Here is a 13,943-nt window from a genome sequence, read left to right on the forward strand (position 1 = left end):
TGAGCAAGGGAACCGATCGGTATTAAGTTGAAGCGCACCGCGACATAAAATATTAACAATTTTGATCTGGTTAGTTACAGTTGTTTGTCTTTCATTCTAAACAGAATATTTAATCAATAATGAAAGAAATGAGAAGGAAATGAAAGGAAAATAAACATGGCCTCTACAGACCAACTCAAGACCATAATCTGTAATTAGTAGCACAAACCTGCCATTTAGACCATAAAGTTCAGATCTACTCTTCATCCAAGGTACAGCATGATTGTATTTCTGTGTGGGGTTTTTCACAAATTTACTGATAATTCTGGACGAGACATTTACACGACATCCCAAAACAATTTCGCTGTGGACAAACACTGTCTTAATAAGTGCTTTTAGAGCAAACTCACCTCTCGCTGTTCTTATATTGTAGTCGGACCTCCATGAAAATTCCTTCTTCTTCAGCCCTTTTTTTGGTATCGGGCAAGGGGGTGAAATCTTAAAGGTACACTGCTTCTGAAGGGAAAAAGGATTATGTGAGGTTTTACCACTAAAACCCACTCGGTGGCCATCCTCTAGTGCCACTGGCAGGGCACCGGGATCTCCGGTGGAACGCACCGGTGCAATCTTAAGCCCTACGGCATGGTGGAAAGTTACCAACGTTTTATTTTCCTGAATGACTTTCACCGCAAAACCACGAGGAAGAATCTTTTATCAAATGAATTTTGTTATCAAATACAAAACTATAAACAATCGTTGCAATATTGGTAATTCCGACAATGTGATAGCAACAATATTTATAGTTTAATATAAAGCAGTTGGGATAACACGATACTACAGTCTACAACTATCCGTGGATGAGCAAACATCTCGCACTAAATATATTTAATTATTGCAAGTTTTTTTTATCACATTTCATATTTCAAATATGTCTATTTATATATACTTGTTATGTTTTATTTATCTCAGCAGTGAATGTAGTGCATTATCAAGTAAAAATCAACTGAGTAAGTTATGTAGTTTTGTAATATAAATATTATAATTTTCAGTGCTGTAATGTAATGATATATGAGGGAAGTGATACTTAGGAAATCTACAAAGGGATATCATCAACATCTCATGTCTTTATCCCACTTTATGAAGAGTTGGCATACCAGGTTTTTGTCTTCCAGATCGATCATTTGGTATTTTAGTCGTCACTCTTTTCCACCTTGACTTCTTTCAAAAAGTCTATCGGTTTCTTCTTAGTCCTAAATATTCGGAGTATGTCCACGACATAACAGATACCGTATTTTTACATCTTTATAGCAATAAATAATTCTTAATTTATTAATTAGGAAGTTGACTAATTTAGATTGTAACAAACATTGTAATTTATTTTGTAACAGATATTGGTGTAGATTTGGATCAAAGCATTAATAGTACATCGATAAGGCAAGATTTGAACACTACTATCACAGAGAAGGTAATGGTACATTCGTGTAGATATGAATCTTTTGATGGATTGTTGATAAACCATACTATAACTTTCAGGCCGACAATGTTCAAGAAAAAGTATCGATACAATTGTATTACGAATGCTTGTGTCGTTTCTGCAAACAATTCTACACTGAAGTTTTTATACCTACGATAAGAGAACTTGGTGAATACTTGGACGTTCGGACATATCCCTACGGCAACGCTTGGGTAAAGTTGTGTGAATTACATGTTGTGATTATTGTAACATATTTTCATCCATTCTCTTTAAAATACATAGACAACAATATGTTTTTCAATTGTTTGAACGTCAATGATGTAAACTTTCAACAACTACAATAATACATTTCAGACAAGTGAACGCAATGGATCTTACGTATTCGACTGCCAGCATGGTAGGGCAGAGTGCTACGGCAACAAACTGCACGCGTGCGCCTTAGACTTACTGCAGAACAAGACTCAAGCCCTAGTCTTCAACTCGTGTTTGATGGTCGGTAATTCAGAGGATAGCGATGCAGATCAGGTTAGTCTATAGGGTCCCTTAACTTAAACAGCAGATAACATTGATGTCGAAACTCATGACAATCAACAATGTTGATCAAACCGTATATTATTTAGGAGTTAGAATACAGAATACGCCGTTTAGAGCACATATATTTTAAACGCAAAATTATAATTTTAAAAGCGTTCGTTGAAGTCGACGCACAAGTTCCGCGTTGGCAATTTAATAATCAAAATGCATTTAATAGAAAAATGGTACTACATTATTCATTTTTGATTTGAAATCATTTCAGTGTGGCAAAGAACAGAACGTGGATGCAGATTCTATAAAAGAGTGCGCGAAAGGCGATAAAGGCACATTACTTCTCAAATATTACGGCGATGAAAGTGCCAAGGGACACTATAGGTACGTTCCTTACCTCAAAATCAACGGAAAACATAGGGCAAGGGCTAACTTCATGCATAAAGTCTGTAAGATCTTTACTGTACCACCTCCTCCATGTGTGGAGGTTCTTAAGAGCGACGAGGATGAAAAATAAATAAGTTTTAAGTAAACAAAAACTCTTTATTTATGTCCTTTTGTGAACTTGTTTACTTATTCGGAACAATCAATACAATACATACTACAATACTGATGATGTACTGGAGAAATTAACTCTAAAAGAGTTAAGTTCTTGCATTCTCGCTGCATTTCAAATGTAATTTCACAAAAATTATGTGTGTACAACGTTTAAAATAAATGAAACAAATAAATACAACAAATACTTTTTCCAAGTTAATTTAATACTAGGTATGGTAAGTTACACTTAACATATAAAGCAGTGGTGAAAATAAAATGAAATCTTTGATTTATATATAACGGCCGGGGTGGCTCGCTATCAGAATTATTGTTGATTGAGATCACTTGTGGGCGGCTATGGGTAATATCGGATTCAAGGAATAGACTGCTTATCACTTCTCAACTCGTTATAATGGATTCACAGGCTCATGTACAACGAACAATGCTTTAGCTACGAACCATATTTCCAGAATGACTAATGTCAGATGCGCATCGTACAAGAAGTCTCTTCGAACACAGCTCGTGTTCTAATTTCGATTTATCAAAGTTGATTTCTTCTTCTGATTGCGACACGGCCGTCCTGCGAACACCCGTCCTCGGGTGATGTTAGATTGCGAACACCGGTCTCAGTGTGCTCTTAGCATGTGAACATTAACTCAAGGAAATATTTTGTTACGCTCGGCCACTCCTGGCCCAATTTCTGTTATCTAACGGGACACCGCCGTTAAAATCAACTTAAATACTCTACAACGTTAGTTACTCCCAATCTCCCAGAAACCCACCGAGTGAGATCTCTAACGCCACGGCCTCTCGACCGAATTTCACTCAACGGCTCTCTAGCCGAATCTTTCACCACGGCTCTCCCGCCGAATCTCTCTCCACGGCTCTCCGGCCGACCAAACACGTGTGTTACCGTGATATCACACCACCGATCTGTACAAATGGATAGGCTATTTGCTTGGAAATGACAGCTTTTGCTTAGTTCTGCCCTAAAAGCGCAGTAGTAACAGTTAATTCTATTTCTATTATTAGTTTGAATCGTCACCACCGCTACCAACCAAAAATACAGTCAACGCCAAAATAGCGAAAATCAAAAATCAAATACACAAAACACCACGTCTTTCAGCCTGTACATTTATAGAGGTCAGTGCATCACACACACTGCGGTCCTCCAGACCTCGATCTCTGCCCGTCACCCTGTGACGTGGCAGTTCCACATCACGGTCCTCGAGACCTCTGCCCGTCACCCTGTGATGTGACAGCTCCACACCACGGTCCTTGAGACCCCTGCCTGTCACCCCGTGACATGACAGTTACACAAACCGGTCCTCCTGACCCCGGCCTCCGCCAGAGTAGAACGCGCACCGCTCACCCACGGACTACTTGAGCTGCCCCAAGAGATACCGATTTACACAGGGCTACGGTTACGACGTAATAACTACTGGTACGGTCGAACACAATACGGCCGATAGAGATCTTTACCCGAGTTTCTGTTACAAATTAGCTTTACTAAATATCACCAAAATTCATTATCAACTCCACTTATCTTGCATCAAGCTTTGCAATCCTGCAAACGTCGCTGGTATCCACCAACCGCTGCCACGCAGACGCTGCTGCAGTGGCTTAAACCCGCCAGTCTCGGCCATACTGACATTAGCACGTCCCCGTGCTATCCTCATAACAGACTTCCTTCATATTGTACATCTGCAAAAACAAAACGAAACCGCAGAGATTACTGTGTCACACCGCTCGTCTTATTTTGACATCATACGCATCATTGCGATTTACGAATAGTTAACAATAGTCGAATAGTCACACAATAACTGTAAGAATGTTTGACCATAAGGACATTAATATCTCCAATACAAAATTCTCTCCGTTACTAACTCATGGCAACATGGCTCAAACAATCAAACCATCTGCACCAAATGTCATTTCGTACGATAACGTCGACAACATCATTTCAAAGATTTACTTCATAAATTTAGTAGAAGTCAAACTTCCTTATTCACAATTTACAGATTTTAAAGTTTTGACGTTAAGTAAAGGAAAAATAATCGGTAAAGAAACAAAATATTCGTAATGAAAACATCCTGTAATTACATGCCATATTTTCATTCAGTTAGTAGCAAACTCTAAAAGCTCTTTTTTCTTAGCAAGCATAGCTCCTAGGCACCAGATTCAAATTCTCGTAAGCATATTGTGATTACATTAAAACCCAAAGATTTAATATCAATGCCAACCCGTTTTTATCGATTTTACTGAATTGCACTTGTTAATTCTTACTAACATCTTTACGACACCCACATTAACACCTAGACACGGAACCGTTTGAACTAGTTAATGTCAACAAACAATTTGTTTACTTGCAATAGTAACTAAAGACCGAAGGGCCAATCCGCTAAGGGAAAGCCACAAACAAGAAAATGAATTTAATTGAACTTCAGACCGAGAAGAGTTTACTATCTGTCAAATCTAATCACGTCTAAACACATTTTCGCTTTTAAGAAACAGCTACAAGATTTAATTCATTTCTGTTTAAATAATTTTCATTAAAACTGTCAGGGTCATGTCAGTTGACATTCAAAGAACTCGCTATATTTTTAAAATTTTGACAATCAGTTTCATTTTTCTGAATCGTCAATCATTGAGAACAACATCCTTTAATTACAAAATTGACATGACATTATTGATTAATGACAAATAAAAACCCCGAAATGTAAAATAACCGACTCACCAAATAACTCCGAACATAACTGCATTGCACAAATAACCGAAATACTAATTGAACTATTATTTTGGTGCCACACATTAAACCAATAGTTTTAAATTATCTAACTTTACTAGAATACGTTACGACTAGTGCCCAATAGCATAACAGCTAAAACACACAAAATAGTACAGAAACGAACTCACCGGATGATTAAGTGAAGACACCACATGTAGGATGATTATGAACTGTTGATATGAAAGAACACACATTCACGCAGAATGCATTCAAAGCATTCAATAGGTTGCACGACCCAACTACTTTTGGGAGACCTCTAACCCCTTGCGTCATCTTGCTCTTAAAGCCATCATTCTTTCTTTTCAATTTCAATTCGTTTCATTCTGATCTAGAATATCGTTTCTTAATTGTTGATGATCATTTTGGACTTCCGTATTAACCCGCATTGAATTATTTTGTCCTTAAGATTGGTTGAGGTGGATTTCGGCTATCCGGTTTTATTCACCTCTGCTCCAAATAGTGATTCAATGCCCATGCCGAACCAATGTCTAAAGTGGCTTGTTATTATTAATGTAGCAATACATTTTTACGTAATCGTTCTGCAATATCAACGTTATAATTTTTCAATTATTTTCTTTTGACATTTGGTTTCTCGAAGCATAATGTCATGAATCCACGCATGCGCGTTGGATTTTTCTTTCTTTTCTCGTAATTTATCTTCGAAATAGTTTTCTTCAAATTATTGTGTACCATAGGATTCCCAAATTACGTTAGCGGCTCACTTGTATCGGTCTGCGTATACCTCGTACTGCTGCGTAGCGACCCATGCATACTTCGTTTACGTATTTAGTTGCTGAAACCTCTAGATCGTACACAAAATCAAATAATATTCTCATAATCTTCCACATCAATGTTTCTTACTTACGTTCTACCAAATTAATTGCGTAGTCGGAATAATTTTCTTTAATGACGGACGGAAACGTCATGTTATTTCTTTTCTTTTCTCAATGTCATATTTCACGGAGAATTTCACAAATACCAACTGAAAAAAATTGCGCTCATCTCCATTTTCTCAATTACGACTTGAACCGATACTGATCCCACTTCTGATAACGGCCGGGGTGGCTCGCTATCAGAATTATTGTTGATTGAGATCACTTGTGGGCGGCTATGGGTAATATCGGATTCAAGGAATAGACTGCTTATCACTTCTCAACTCGTTATAATTGATTCACAGGCTCATGTACAACGAACAATGCTTTAGCTACGAACCATATTTCCAGAATGACTAATGTCAGATGCGCATCGTACAAGAAGTCTCTTCGAACACAGCTCGTGTTCTAATTTCGATTTATCAAAGTTGATTTCTTCTTCTGATTGCGACATATATATATATATACTATGTGTCGACCGCGACTCCGTCCGCACGGAATTAGAAAAAAAAAACATAATAGCGTATGTGTTCTTTCAGACTATGATCTACATCTATGCCAAATTTCATCGAGATCCGTTGAGCCTTTCTGGAGATACCTTCAAACAAACATCCATCCATCCGTCCATCTAAATTCTAAACATTCGCATTTATAATATTAATAAGATAGTAAGATTATAATTATAATATAAATATATAATATATTTATAATTAAGTAAGATAATATATATGTAAGCTACAAACTGACTAAACATTGTGTCAATAAAACCTACTTATTAATTTCACAGTAATGACAACACCAAACAACACTCAAAATAATGCCAAAACATCGTTTTCAAAGTCAAAGTGACGCGATAAATATGTCAATATGATTCCTATATTTTTCCGATGTTTAATTATATATTTTTTATTCAATTTAATATACGCTAGGCGACATAAGCATTGTAAGCATTAATCAAGGGTCATCCATATATCTAGGCGGCTTTTATTAAATTCAGGAATGAATCTATATAAGTAAAATAAACATCCGTAATCTAACTACAGTATCGCTTGCAGATTTTGATACATCAAATAAATTCAATGAAACTGAAGAAGCATTAAAATTTTTAGACGGCGATGCCTTAAGTCCCGTGGAACAGGTAGTCTAAAACAATTTACGAATCACACTGAACACTAATTCAAAGTTAATAAGATCTTATAACTATGTACATTTCTAGACGTTCCGGTCCAAGGAGAGAGTAGTGATCCAAGTGTTCTACGAATCTTTAAGTCCAGAATGTAAAAATTTTCACAAGCACATTTTAATGCCTGTTGTACAAATATTAAATAAAAATATAAGGGTTATGACTTATCCATTCGGAAACGCGCAAGTAAAGTATCTAAAGTTACTGTTATTTTAAGTATACAGTCGGACAGACTTATTTGACCCCGTATGCATAAATGAACAAATTACAACAGTTCATTAGCGCCCCCTGTCAACGTCAAAAAGTGCCACGGGATCCTTGTCGGTAGTTGTCTTACTTAGTTGTTAGGTTTTTCTTCGTGTCTAATTTACTATGTGTAAGTAGGGTTTCCATATTTTCTGCCAGAATTTACCGCGTTAACAACGCCTCTCTCACCGGGCCAGATAAATTTGTAGAACTTTAATTTGATATAGTTACAATATATTTTAACTACTAGGTAGTAAATAATCAAGGGCATACGGAGTTCAAATGCCAGCACGGTCCCGAGGAGTGTTACGGCAACAAGCTGCACGCCTGCACCCTTGCTCTGATGGGCAACAGGACTCAAGCTTTGGTATTTAACACTTGTATGATGAGCCTTAAAGGTGGCAGTCATGGCTCCGACGACCATTCCGCTGATGTAGTAAGTCATCATTACACGACGTTTTAAATTACTTAACTGATTTCAAAGTATGAGGTGTCGTTCTTTCCAGGAGTGTTGTAGGAATACATTCAGTGAGGCTTATTTTAAAATTAATTTCTATTCACATTATCTCTCATAGTCTCCAGTGTGTTCATTGCTCACCGCTAACCATCGCTAGATTAAACGCTACAAGGATGTCGCAAAGTATTTAAAAAAAGCAATAAAAGTATATCTCTGTTAAAAATTATGTTTCAGTGTGGCAAAACATACAAAGTGGATACTGAATCGATAAAAGAGTGTGCTAAATCAAGTACAGGTGATGAACTTTTTAAATTCTTCGGTGACGAAAGTACAAAGGTGAATTATAAAAACGTGCCGTACGTCTTAATCAACGGGCGCCCGTGCAAAGGTGATAATTTAATGCGCAACGTATGCGCCGCCTTCAGCAAGCCTCCTGCCGCCTGCCTCAAGCTGCACTGAACGAACGAGTTATATGTACAAATAATTACTAAATATGAATATACGTATTATTACATTATTTTAAACTAGACAGCTGTGATTAAGAATCATTTAACCCTAACTTGAGTTTTCTCTGGATAATTTAAATAGAGTGTTTTTAATATGAAATGGATTTTTTTTAACGATAAACTTAAAAACCAATAGTAAGGTACTTATTTAAACAATAACTGCCGTGAATGTGTATTAACAATATTTATTGTTTTACATCGCATTACATGCAATTTATTATTTTAAAAACAATTTCATATTGGTTATGCCTTTACGCGCATGTCAAGCGATAGAGAGAATTTAATTATGCCGTATGCGGTGAAGAATTAAATAAAATTCATTCAGTCACGGTCCCTTATCAACTGCAGAACGTTTTATAAAAGCTTCGAACTGCATTTAGCAGTGATGTCGCTCTTATAGCTCAAGCATGCATTGCGTGATTAAAAATATTTATCTTTTCTACTTTTATTAATGTTAATGCGATGTTTATTTTTATAATTTTATTATTTCTCGGACAACAAATAGGTGGAAGTTTAGGTAAGAATAACATTGTAATTTAATTAATTTATATAATTTTATTACTTTAAAAAATTCTATCTTCGGAACGTTTGTTACAATACAATAAATTGTTGCATTTGAAGTCATTTAGAAGAAGTAGTGTAAGTCGTAAAATGTCTTATTTTATTTAAAAAAATAAAGTTTCCAATAATAATCTATCAATGACAATTTCCTTATAATTGCGTACGCACTGTTATTGTAATATTATAAAACACCTTTATATTTGACATCAAAAGTATGAGTTTTCCAGCTTACGTCACAGCCTTTAGAAACAGTTTACGTGATGGTATATTACGAGAGCTTATGCGAAGATTCTAGAGACTTCTTCACCACACAACTGACCGCCGCGTACGAATTGTTTGAAGAGTATTTAGACGTGCGTTTAATACCATACGGGAAGGCCACTACGAAAGTTGTAGACACTGTAAGTATAGACCAAAATTATTGACCAGAAGTAACGTGATATCGCATAAATGAGATAGTTAAAAAAGATTTTAAAAAATGTTTTTATTTGTGTTTCAGCCCGAATATTATGCATTTCGTTGTCAACATGGCCCCTTAGAATGCTACGGCAACAAGTTGCATGCGTGTGCATTGAATATTTTTCCATCTGAGAAAAATGCACATGTGTTTAACGCATGTCTAATGGATTACGACCATTCGGGCCGAGGCTCAGACGATACAGCTGCGGATAAGGTAAAACAACTGTAATCCCGTAGTTTTTGATTATTTACAACATAATTATTTAAATCAAAACGTAAATAACGTCGTATTTTCACCATTTTCAATGTTTTCTTCTAACTTCTATTTCTAGAAGTACTCAACCCTCTCTAAAGACTTAATTGTTCCATTTTTCAACATTTAAATGTTTTTCTTATTTAAGGCCACTGTTAGTCTTTTAGTTAATTAAGGCATTGTTACAATAGTTTTTAACGAGTATATTGTATAACTTACCGTGGGTTTTTGAGACAAAAATCCTCGTTTAAAACATATTGTAATCTCTGTTTTGTCAAAGATAATGACAAGGATGACGATATGTTTCAAACAGAGATTTTGGTCTCAGAAATCAACTGTTAGAATGATAAATAATTTGAACGATGTTTGCAGTGCGGCAGAGCATTAGCTTTAAACGTCAAAACAATCAAACAATGTGCGAGCAACAACACAGGGACTTTCTTGCACAATTATTACGGACAGCGGACGAGGATGACGAAATTTTCATACGTACCACATATCCTGATCAATGGAGTACGAAGTAATGGTACCAATTTGATAGGTGACATTTGTGCTATCCTTAAAACACCTCCAACCGAGTGTAAAATATTCAAATCGTGAATTTCAACTGTCGTAATGTACATATAAGATCATTATTTTTATCTATGTTTGTTTTAAAATGTATAAAAGTGATTATAGTTGTATAACAAGTGTTACGACACTCGAGACTCGCCGTAAAAGAATTGCCTAATCTAAAACATTCAAAGTTACAGTACAACAGTGTCGCATATAACAAGCATACAATATTACATAAAATAAACTTAAGTACATTGTTTTTGTTTGTAATAATTCGATTCGTGATGTTATGATGGATATAAATCCAATGAGATAAAAGCATTGCTACTTATGCGCCTGCAAATTTATAGACACGTTCACAAGATGGGGTAGACATAAAAGCATTTGTGAACCAGGCGCTTTATCTCGGTAGTTGCATGCTTGCAAGCCATGCTGTTTCTTTTAATTTGTAGCTCTCTATTAAAAAAAACCCTTTCTACAATTTGTCAGAATGGAAGTTTCGATTTCCATATTTGACATAGATACGAATAAATCTTACAGAACACAGTTTACCCATTTTTAATATCAATTAACAGCGAACACGCATTGCCGAAATAATCCAACAAAAATAAGTTTTTTTTTGGATGCAGGTTTTGCTTTGTCTGTCAATATGTCTCCATCTCACTAATATTATAAATGCGAAAGTTTAGATGGATGGATATTTGTTTGAAGGTATCTCCAGAACGGCTAAACGGACTTCGCTGAAATTTTGCAAAGATGTAAAAAATATAGGTAGCTTGGAAGAACACATAGGCTACTTATTAAATGTTTTTTTTAATTGCGTGAGTAATGAATCTCCGGCAACAACTATATTTGCATAATTTCAATTGCAAATAATTGCAGCTATATTATTAACAGGGTCTTCATCGAAATAACATTAAAAAGTCATCTCTTTTAGTTCTATTTTAAATACATATGCCTTGGGATAAATTTAAAACTTAATACGCTCGTTTCCTTTAATACACAAAATGCAATTTTATTGCAACATCTAAAGAAATTTCAAGATTAATATGAACAGAATGAAAACGGAACACGTTATAGTGATTCATTTTGTAAACATTTCAAATATTCATTTCTTATGACTAAGAGACCAGTGCGTTCATACTCGTAAATTATTACGACTGTTTTAAAGAAGTAACAATAAATTTTTAAAGGCCACTGCTACGAGGCGCGCGTTAGTATACCTGGAAACTTACAATAATGGACCTATTCTTTTAAAGTGGACTTCATAGTGTTGAATAATAAACAACGCGCTTGTTTTAAAGCAATTATTGAAAATTCAAATGCTTCAACCATACCACGTGTAATATAAACAGATATCGATAAGTTAATAATAACACAAATATGTATGATAATTGCTATTCAGATATTGTGAGGTACAGACTAGACTGTTAACTTCTGTTGAATTGTTAAGTTTTGCTGGCTCCGTCTGGAATCAAAGTAATTAATTCTCTGACATAGTTCGAACAATGTTACAAATACTCAAAGGGCCAATTATTCGAACTACAGTCTTAGCGAGGCGGACGCTAACAACTTTAAACACCATTTTTACAATTACACAGGCACACCGGACAGCCGGCAGTTAAATTTTACGGCATTTTAATATGAGTGCAATTTCACTGTTTTGACTATGTGTTATGATTGTAAGACAACAAAATAATTAAATACAATTTAGTAAAGAAATAAGTAAGAAATGGCACAGACACAAACAATAAGGAAAAAAAATTCCAACCACACTTGCATACTTAACTAAAATAAATGGTGTTTGACGTCAAAATCTCAGTTTACTCATAGGTTAAGGTATATTTATAAGGTTTGTATATTTTTCAATATTGAGAGCCGTAGGCTTGTTAGTCAAAATATATATTAACACCAACAAAAAGCCTAAGAAACAATCTTTCATGTTGGTAAATTGGAAATGATTACACATCGTCTCCTGCCAGTTTGGCACGTCACATTTACAATCGTAAGTAGGGTTGCCAGGTCGTCAAACCTACTAGCTGGACAGACCAGCCAGTTTGGCTGGACATTTGGGTAGTAAGGTCGGACACCAAATATTATTTAGGATTTTGTCTCAGTACTAATAGGTACACTCTCGTTTGGGAAATGTAAAAAGCCTAACGAAAACCGTTTATTTTGGCCGGACACGCAATCAAAAAGCCTAACTATGTCCGGCTTTATCCGGACGCCTGGCAACGCTAATAGTAAGTGTAAAACCACAGTTTGTTAAATTATCATTAGCTAGTGTAAAATATGATTAATTAAAGAATAAAAAGCAGCAGTATTTCCCGAACCGTCGTAGTGAGTGCTCCGCGTTTTTTATTCAACTCCAAGCATACATTATTTTCATAGAAAGTGCATCATAGTTGCATACCTTCTGTATGCGTTTCCGCGGTTAGCACTATTCCATGCGGATACATTAGTATTTTTATACGGGCTTTGATAGTCGTATATTAATTAAAATATGAAAAGAAATAGTACTAGCATTAAATATATCGCAATTATTCTTATTAGAGGAATCTAATCGCTAACTGGCCTTTAGTGAACTTGAGTACTTTCTTACTGTTTTATTATAATTGCTTAATTTAATGAGATAAATAATAGTAAAGTAAGTCATATTGTGAATAGACATATTGTAGAAATCTTCTAAACGATAGGAAATTTAATTGGAATTTAGATTAAAGGTAAAACAACCTCTGTATTAATTCATTACAACTTTATAGAACACTATTTAATGTAATACAAGTCATAATCATTTCTTTCAATCCGATGAATGAACTTAGGGCTAAATATTTAGGGTTCAAGCTAAGGATGCTTGAATAACGGAGGGCGTCACCCTCTCCCACATGCTCAGGTTTATTTCTCAGGGGCAGCGGTGCATTTACAGATCGCAAAAATCCAGCATCAAATTTACCTAGTTTGTTTTATTTTAACCCATAGATCAAATCAATAACTAAAAAGAGTATGTAAATAAATTAACAACATTTTTCCTTAATAAAATATACACTAATGTAATATTTTATCTGTTATCGTATCGTTAAAATATGTAACAGACAAGCGACGCATAAATAACACGTAAGAACACGAAGCCGCTATGAATATATTGTACTGAAACATCACTGCCGACAAGATTTCCATTCTAGTTCACTGAACTACAACTAATATTTTGTGGGATACTATTATATAAACAGTTCTGTGGACTTAGCACGAATATTTGTAACAATCGTATCACCATCGTCAACAATGTCAAAATTAATATAACATTTTTGGTGTACTTTACGCCCGGTAGTTGGACATATTTTAGTAAAAATTGTGTCGATGACGATACGATGTCGATTGTCGCAAATATTAGGTCCTTACATATGAAATTGGCGTTTTTCGTACTGGCCACTTTAATCACGAATTTCTCCTCTTTGGTAAGGAATTCCAAATTGAAATTAGTACAGCTATAGACTCATGTATTTGTAGTTCGATGACCGTCATTCATTTGTTTTTTTTCTTCTGTTTTT

General features: G+C 35.3%; 3 protein-coding genes across 3 annotated transcripts; all 3 read left to right on the top strand.

Annotated features, from left to right (window-relative positions):
• The first annotated feature begins 825 nt into the window (after positions 1-825).
• Positions 826-2,510, top strand: LOC106709028 (gamma-interferon-inducible lysosomal thiol reductase-like). The gene is made up of 5 exons (XM_014500673.2): positions 826-986; positions 1,368-1,444; positions 1,513-1,665; positions 1,808-1,978; positions 2,250-2,510. Exons 1-5 carry the CDS (start codon positions 908-910, stop codon positions 2,493-2,495), a joined length of 726 nt encoding a protein of 241 aa, XP_014356159.2. The 5' UTR covers positions 826-907; the 3' UTR covers positions 2,496-2,510.
• A 4,538-nt stretch (positions 2,511-7,048) lies between these two features.
• Positions 7,049-8,588, top strand: LOC106708959 (gamma-interferon-inducible-lysosomal thiol reductase-like). Its single transcript, XM_045684540.1, has 5 exons — positions 7,049-7,118; positions 7,231-7,313; positions 7,392-7,544; positions 7,855-8,040; positions 8,296-8,588. Exons 3-5 carry the CDS (start codon positions 7,479-7,481, stop codon positions 8,518-8,520), a joined length of 477 nt encoding a protein of 158 aa, XP_045540496.1. The 5' UTR covers positions 7,049-7,118; positions 7,231-7,313; positions 7,392-7,478; the 3' UTR covers positions 8,521-8,588.
• Positions 8,589-9,143: 555 nt separating this feature from the next.
• LOC106709034 (GILT-like protein 1) lies at positions 9,144-10,612 on the top strand (the record flags this gene model as incomplete). The annotated part of the gene is made up of 4 exons (XM_014500679.2): positions 9,144-9,206; positions 9,356-9,529; positions 9,628-9,801; positions 10,213-10,612. Coding segments are annotated over 4 exons (639 nt in total), but the record flags the coding sequence as incomplete, so codon positions are not given.
• Between the last annotated feature and the right edge of the window lie 3,331 nt (positions 10,613-13,943).

Source organism: Papilio machaon, chromosome 2 (assembly GCF_912999745.1).
Source record: "Papilio machaon chromosome 2, ilPapMach1.1, whole genome shotgun sequence".
In the NCBI taxonomy this organism is placed as follows: Eukaryota; Metazoa; Arthropoda; class Insecta; order Lepidoptera; family Papilionidae; genus Papilio; species Papilio machaon.

Coding starts and splice junctions, on each gene's coding strand:
- LOC106709028 (XM_014500673.2), top strand. CDS start 908: ATGTCTATTTATATATACTTGTTATGTTTTATTTATCTCAGCAGTGAA. Junction 1,445..1,512: donor ACACTACTATCACAGAGAAG/GTAATGGTACAT, acceptor TATAACTTTCAG/GCCGACAATGTTCAAGAAAA. Junction 1,979..2,249: donor AGGATAGCGATGCAGATCAG/GTTAGTCTATAG, acceptor AAATCATTTCAG/TGTGGCAAAGAACAGAACGT.
- LOC106708959 (XM_045684540.1), top strand. CDS start 7,479: ATGCCTGTTGTACAAATATTAAATAAAAATATAAGGGTTATGACTTAT. Junction 7,545..7,854: donor ATCCATTCGGAAACGCGCAA/GTAAAGTATCTA, acceptor TTTAACTACTAG/GTAGTAAATAATCAAGGGCA. Junction 8,041..8,295: donor ACGACCATTCCGCTGATGTA/GTAAGTCATCAT, acceptor ATTATGTTTCAG/TGTGGCAAAACATACAAAGT.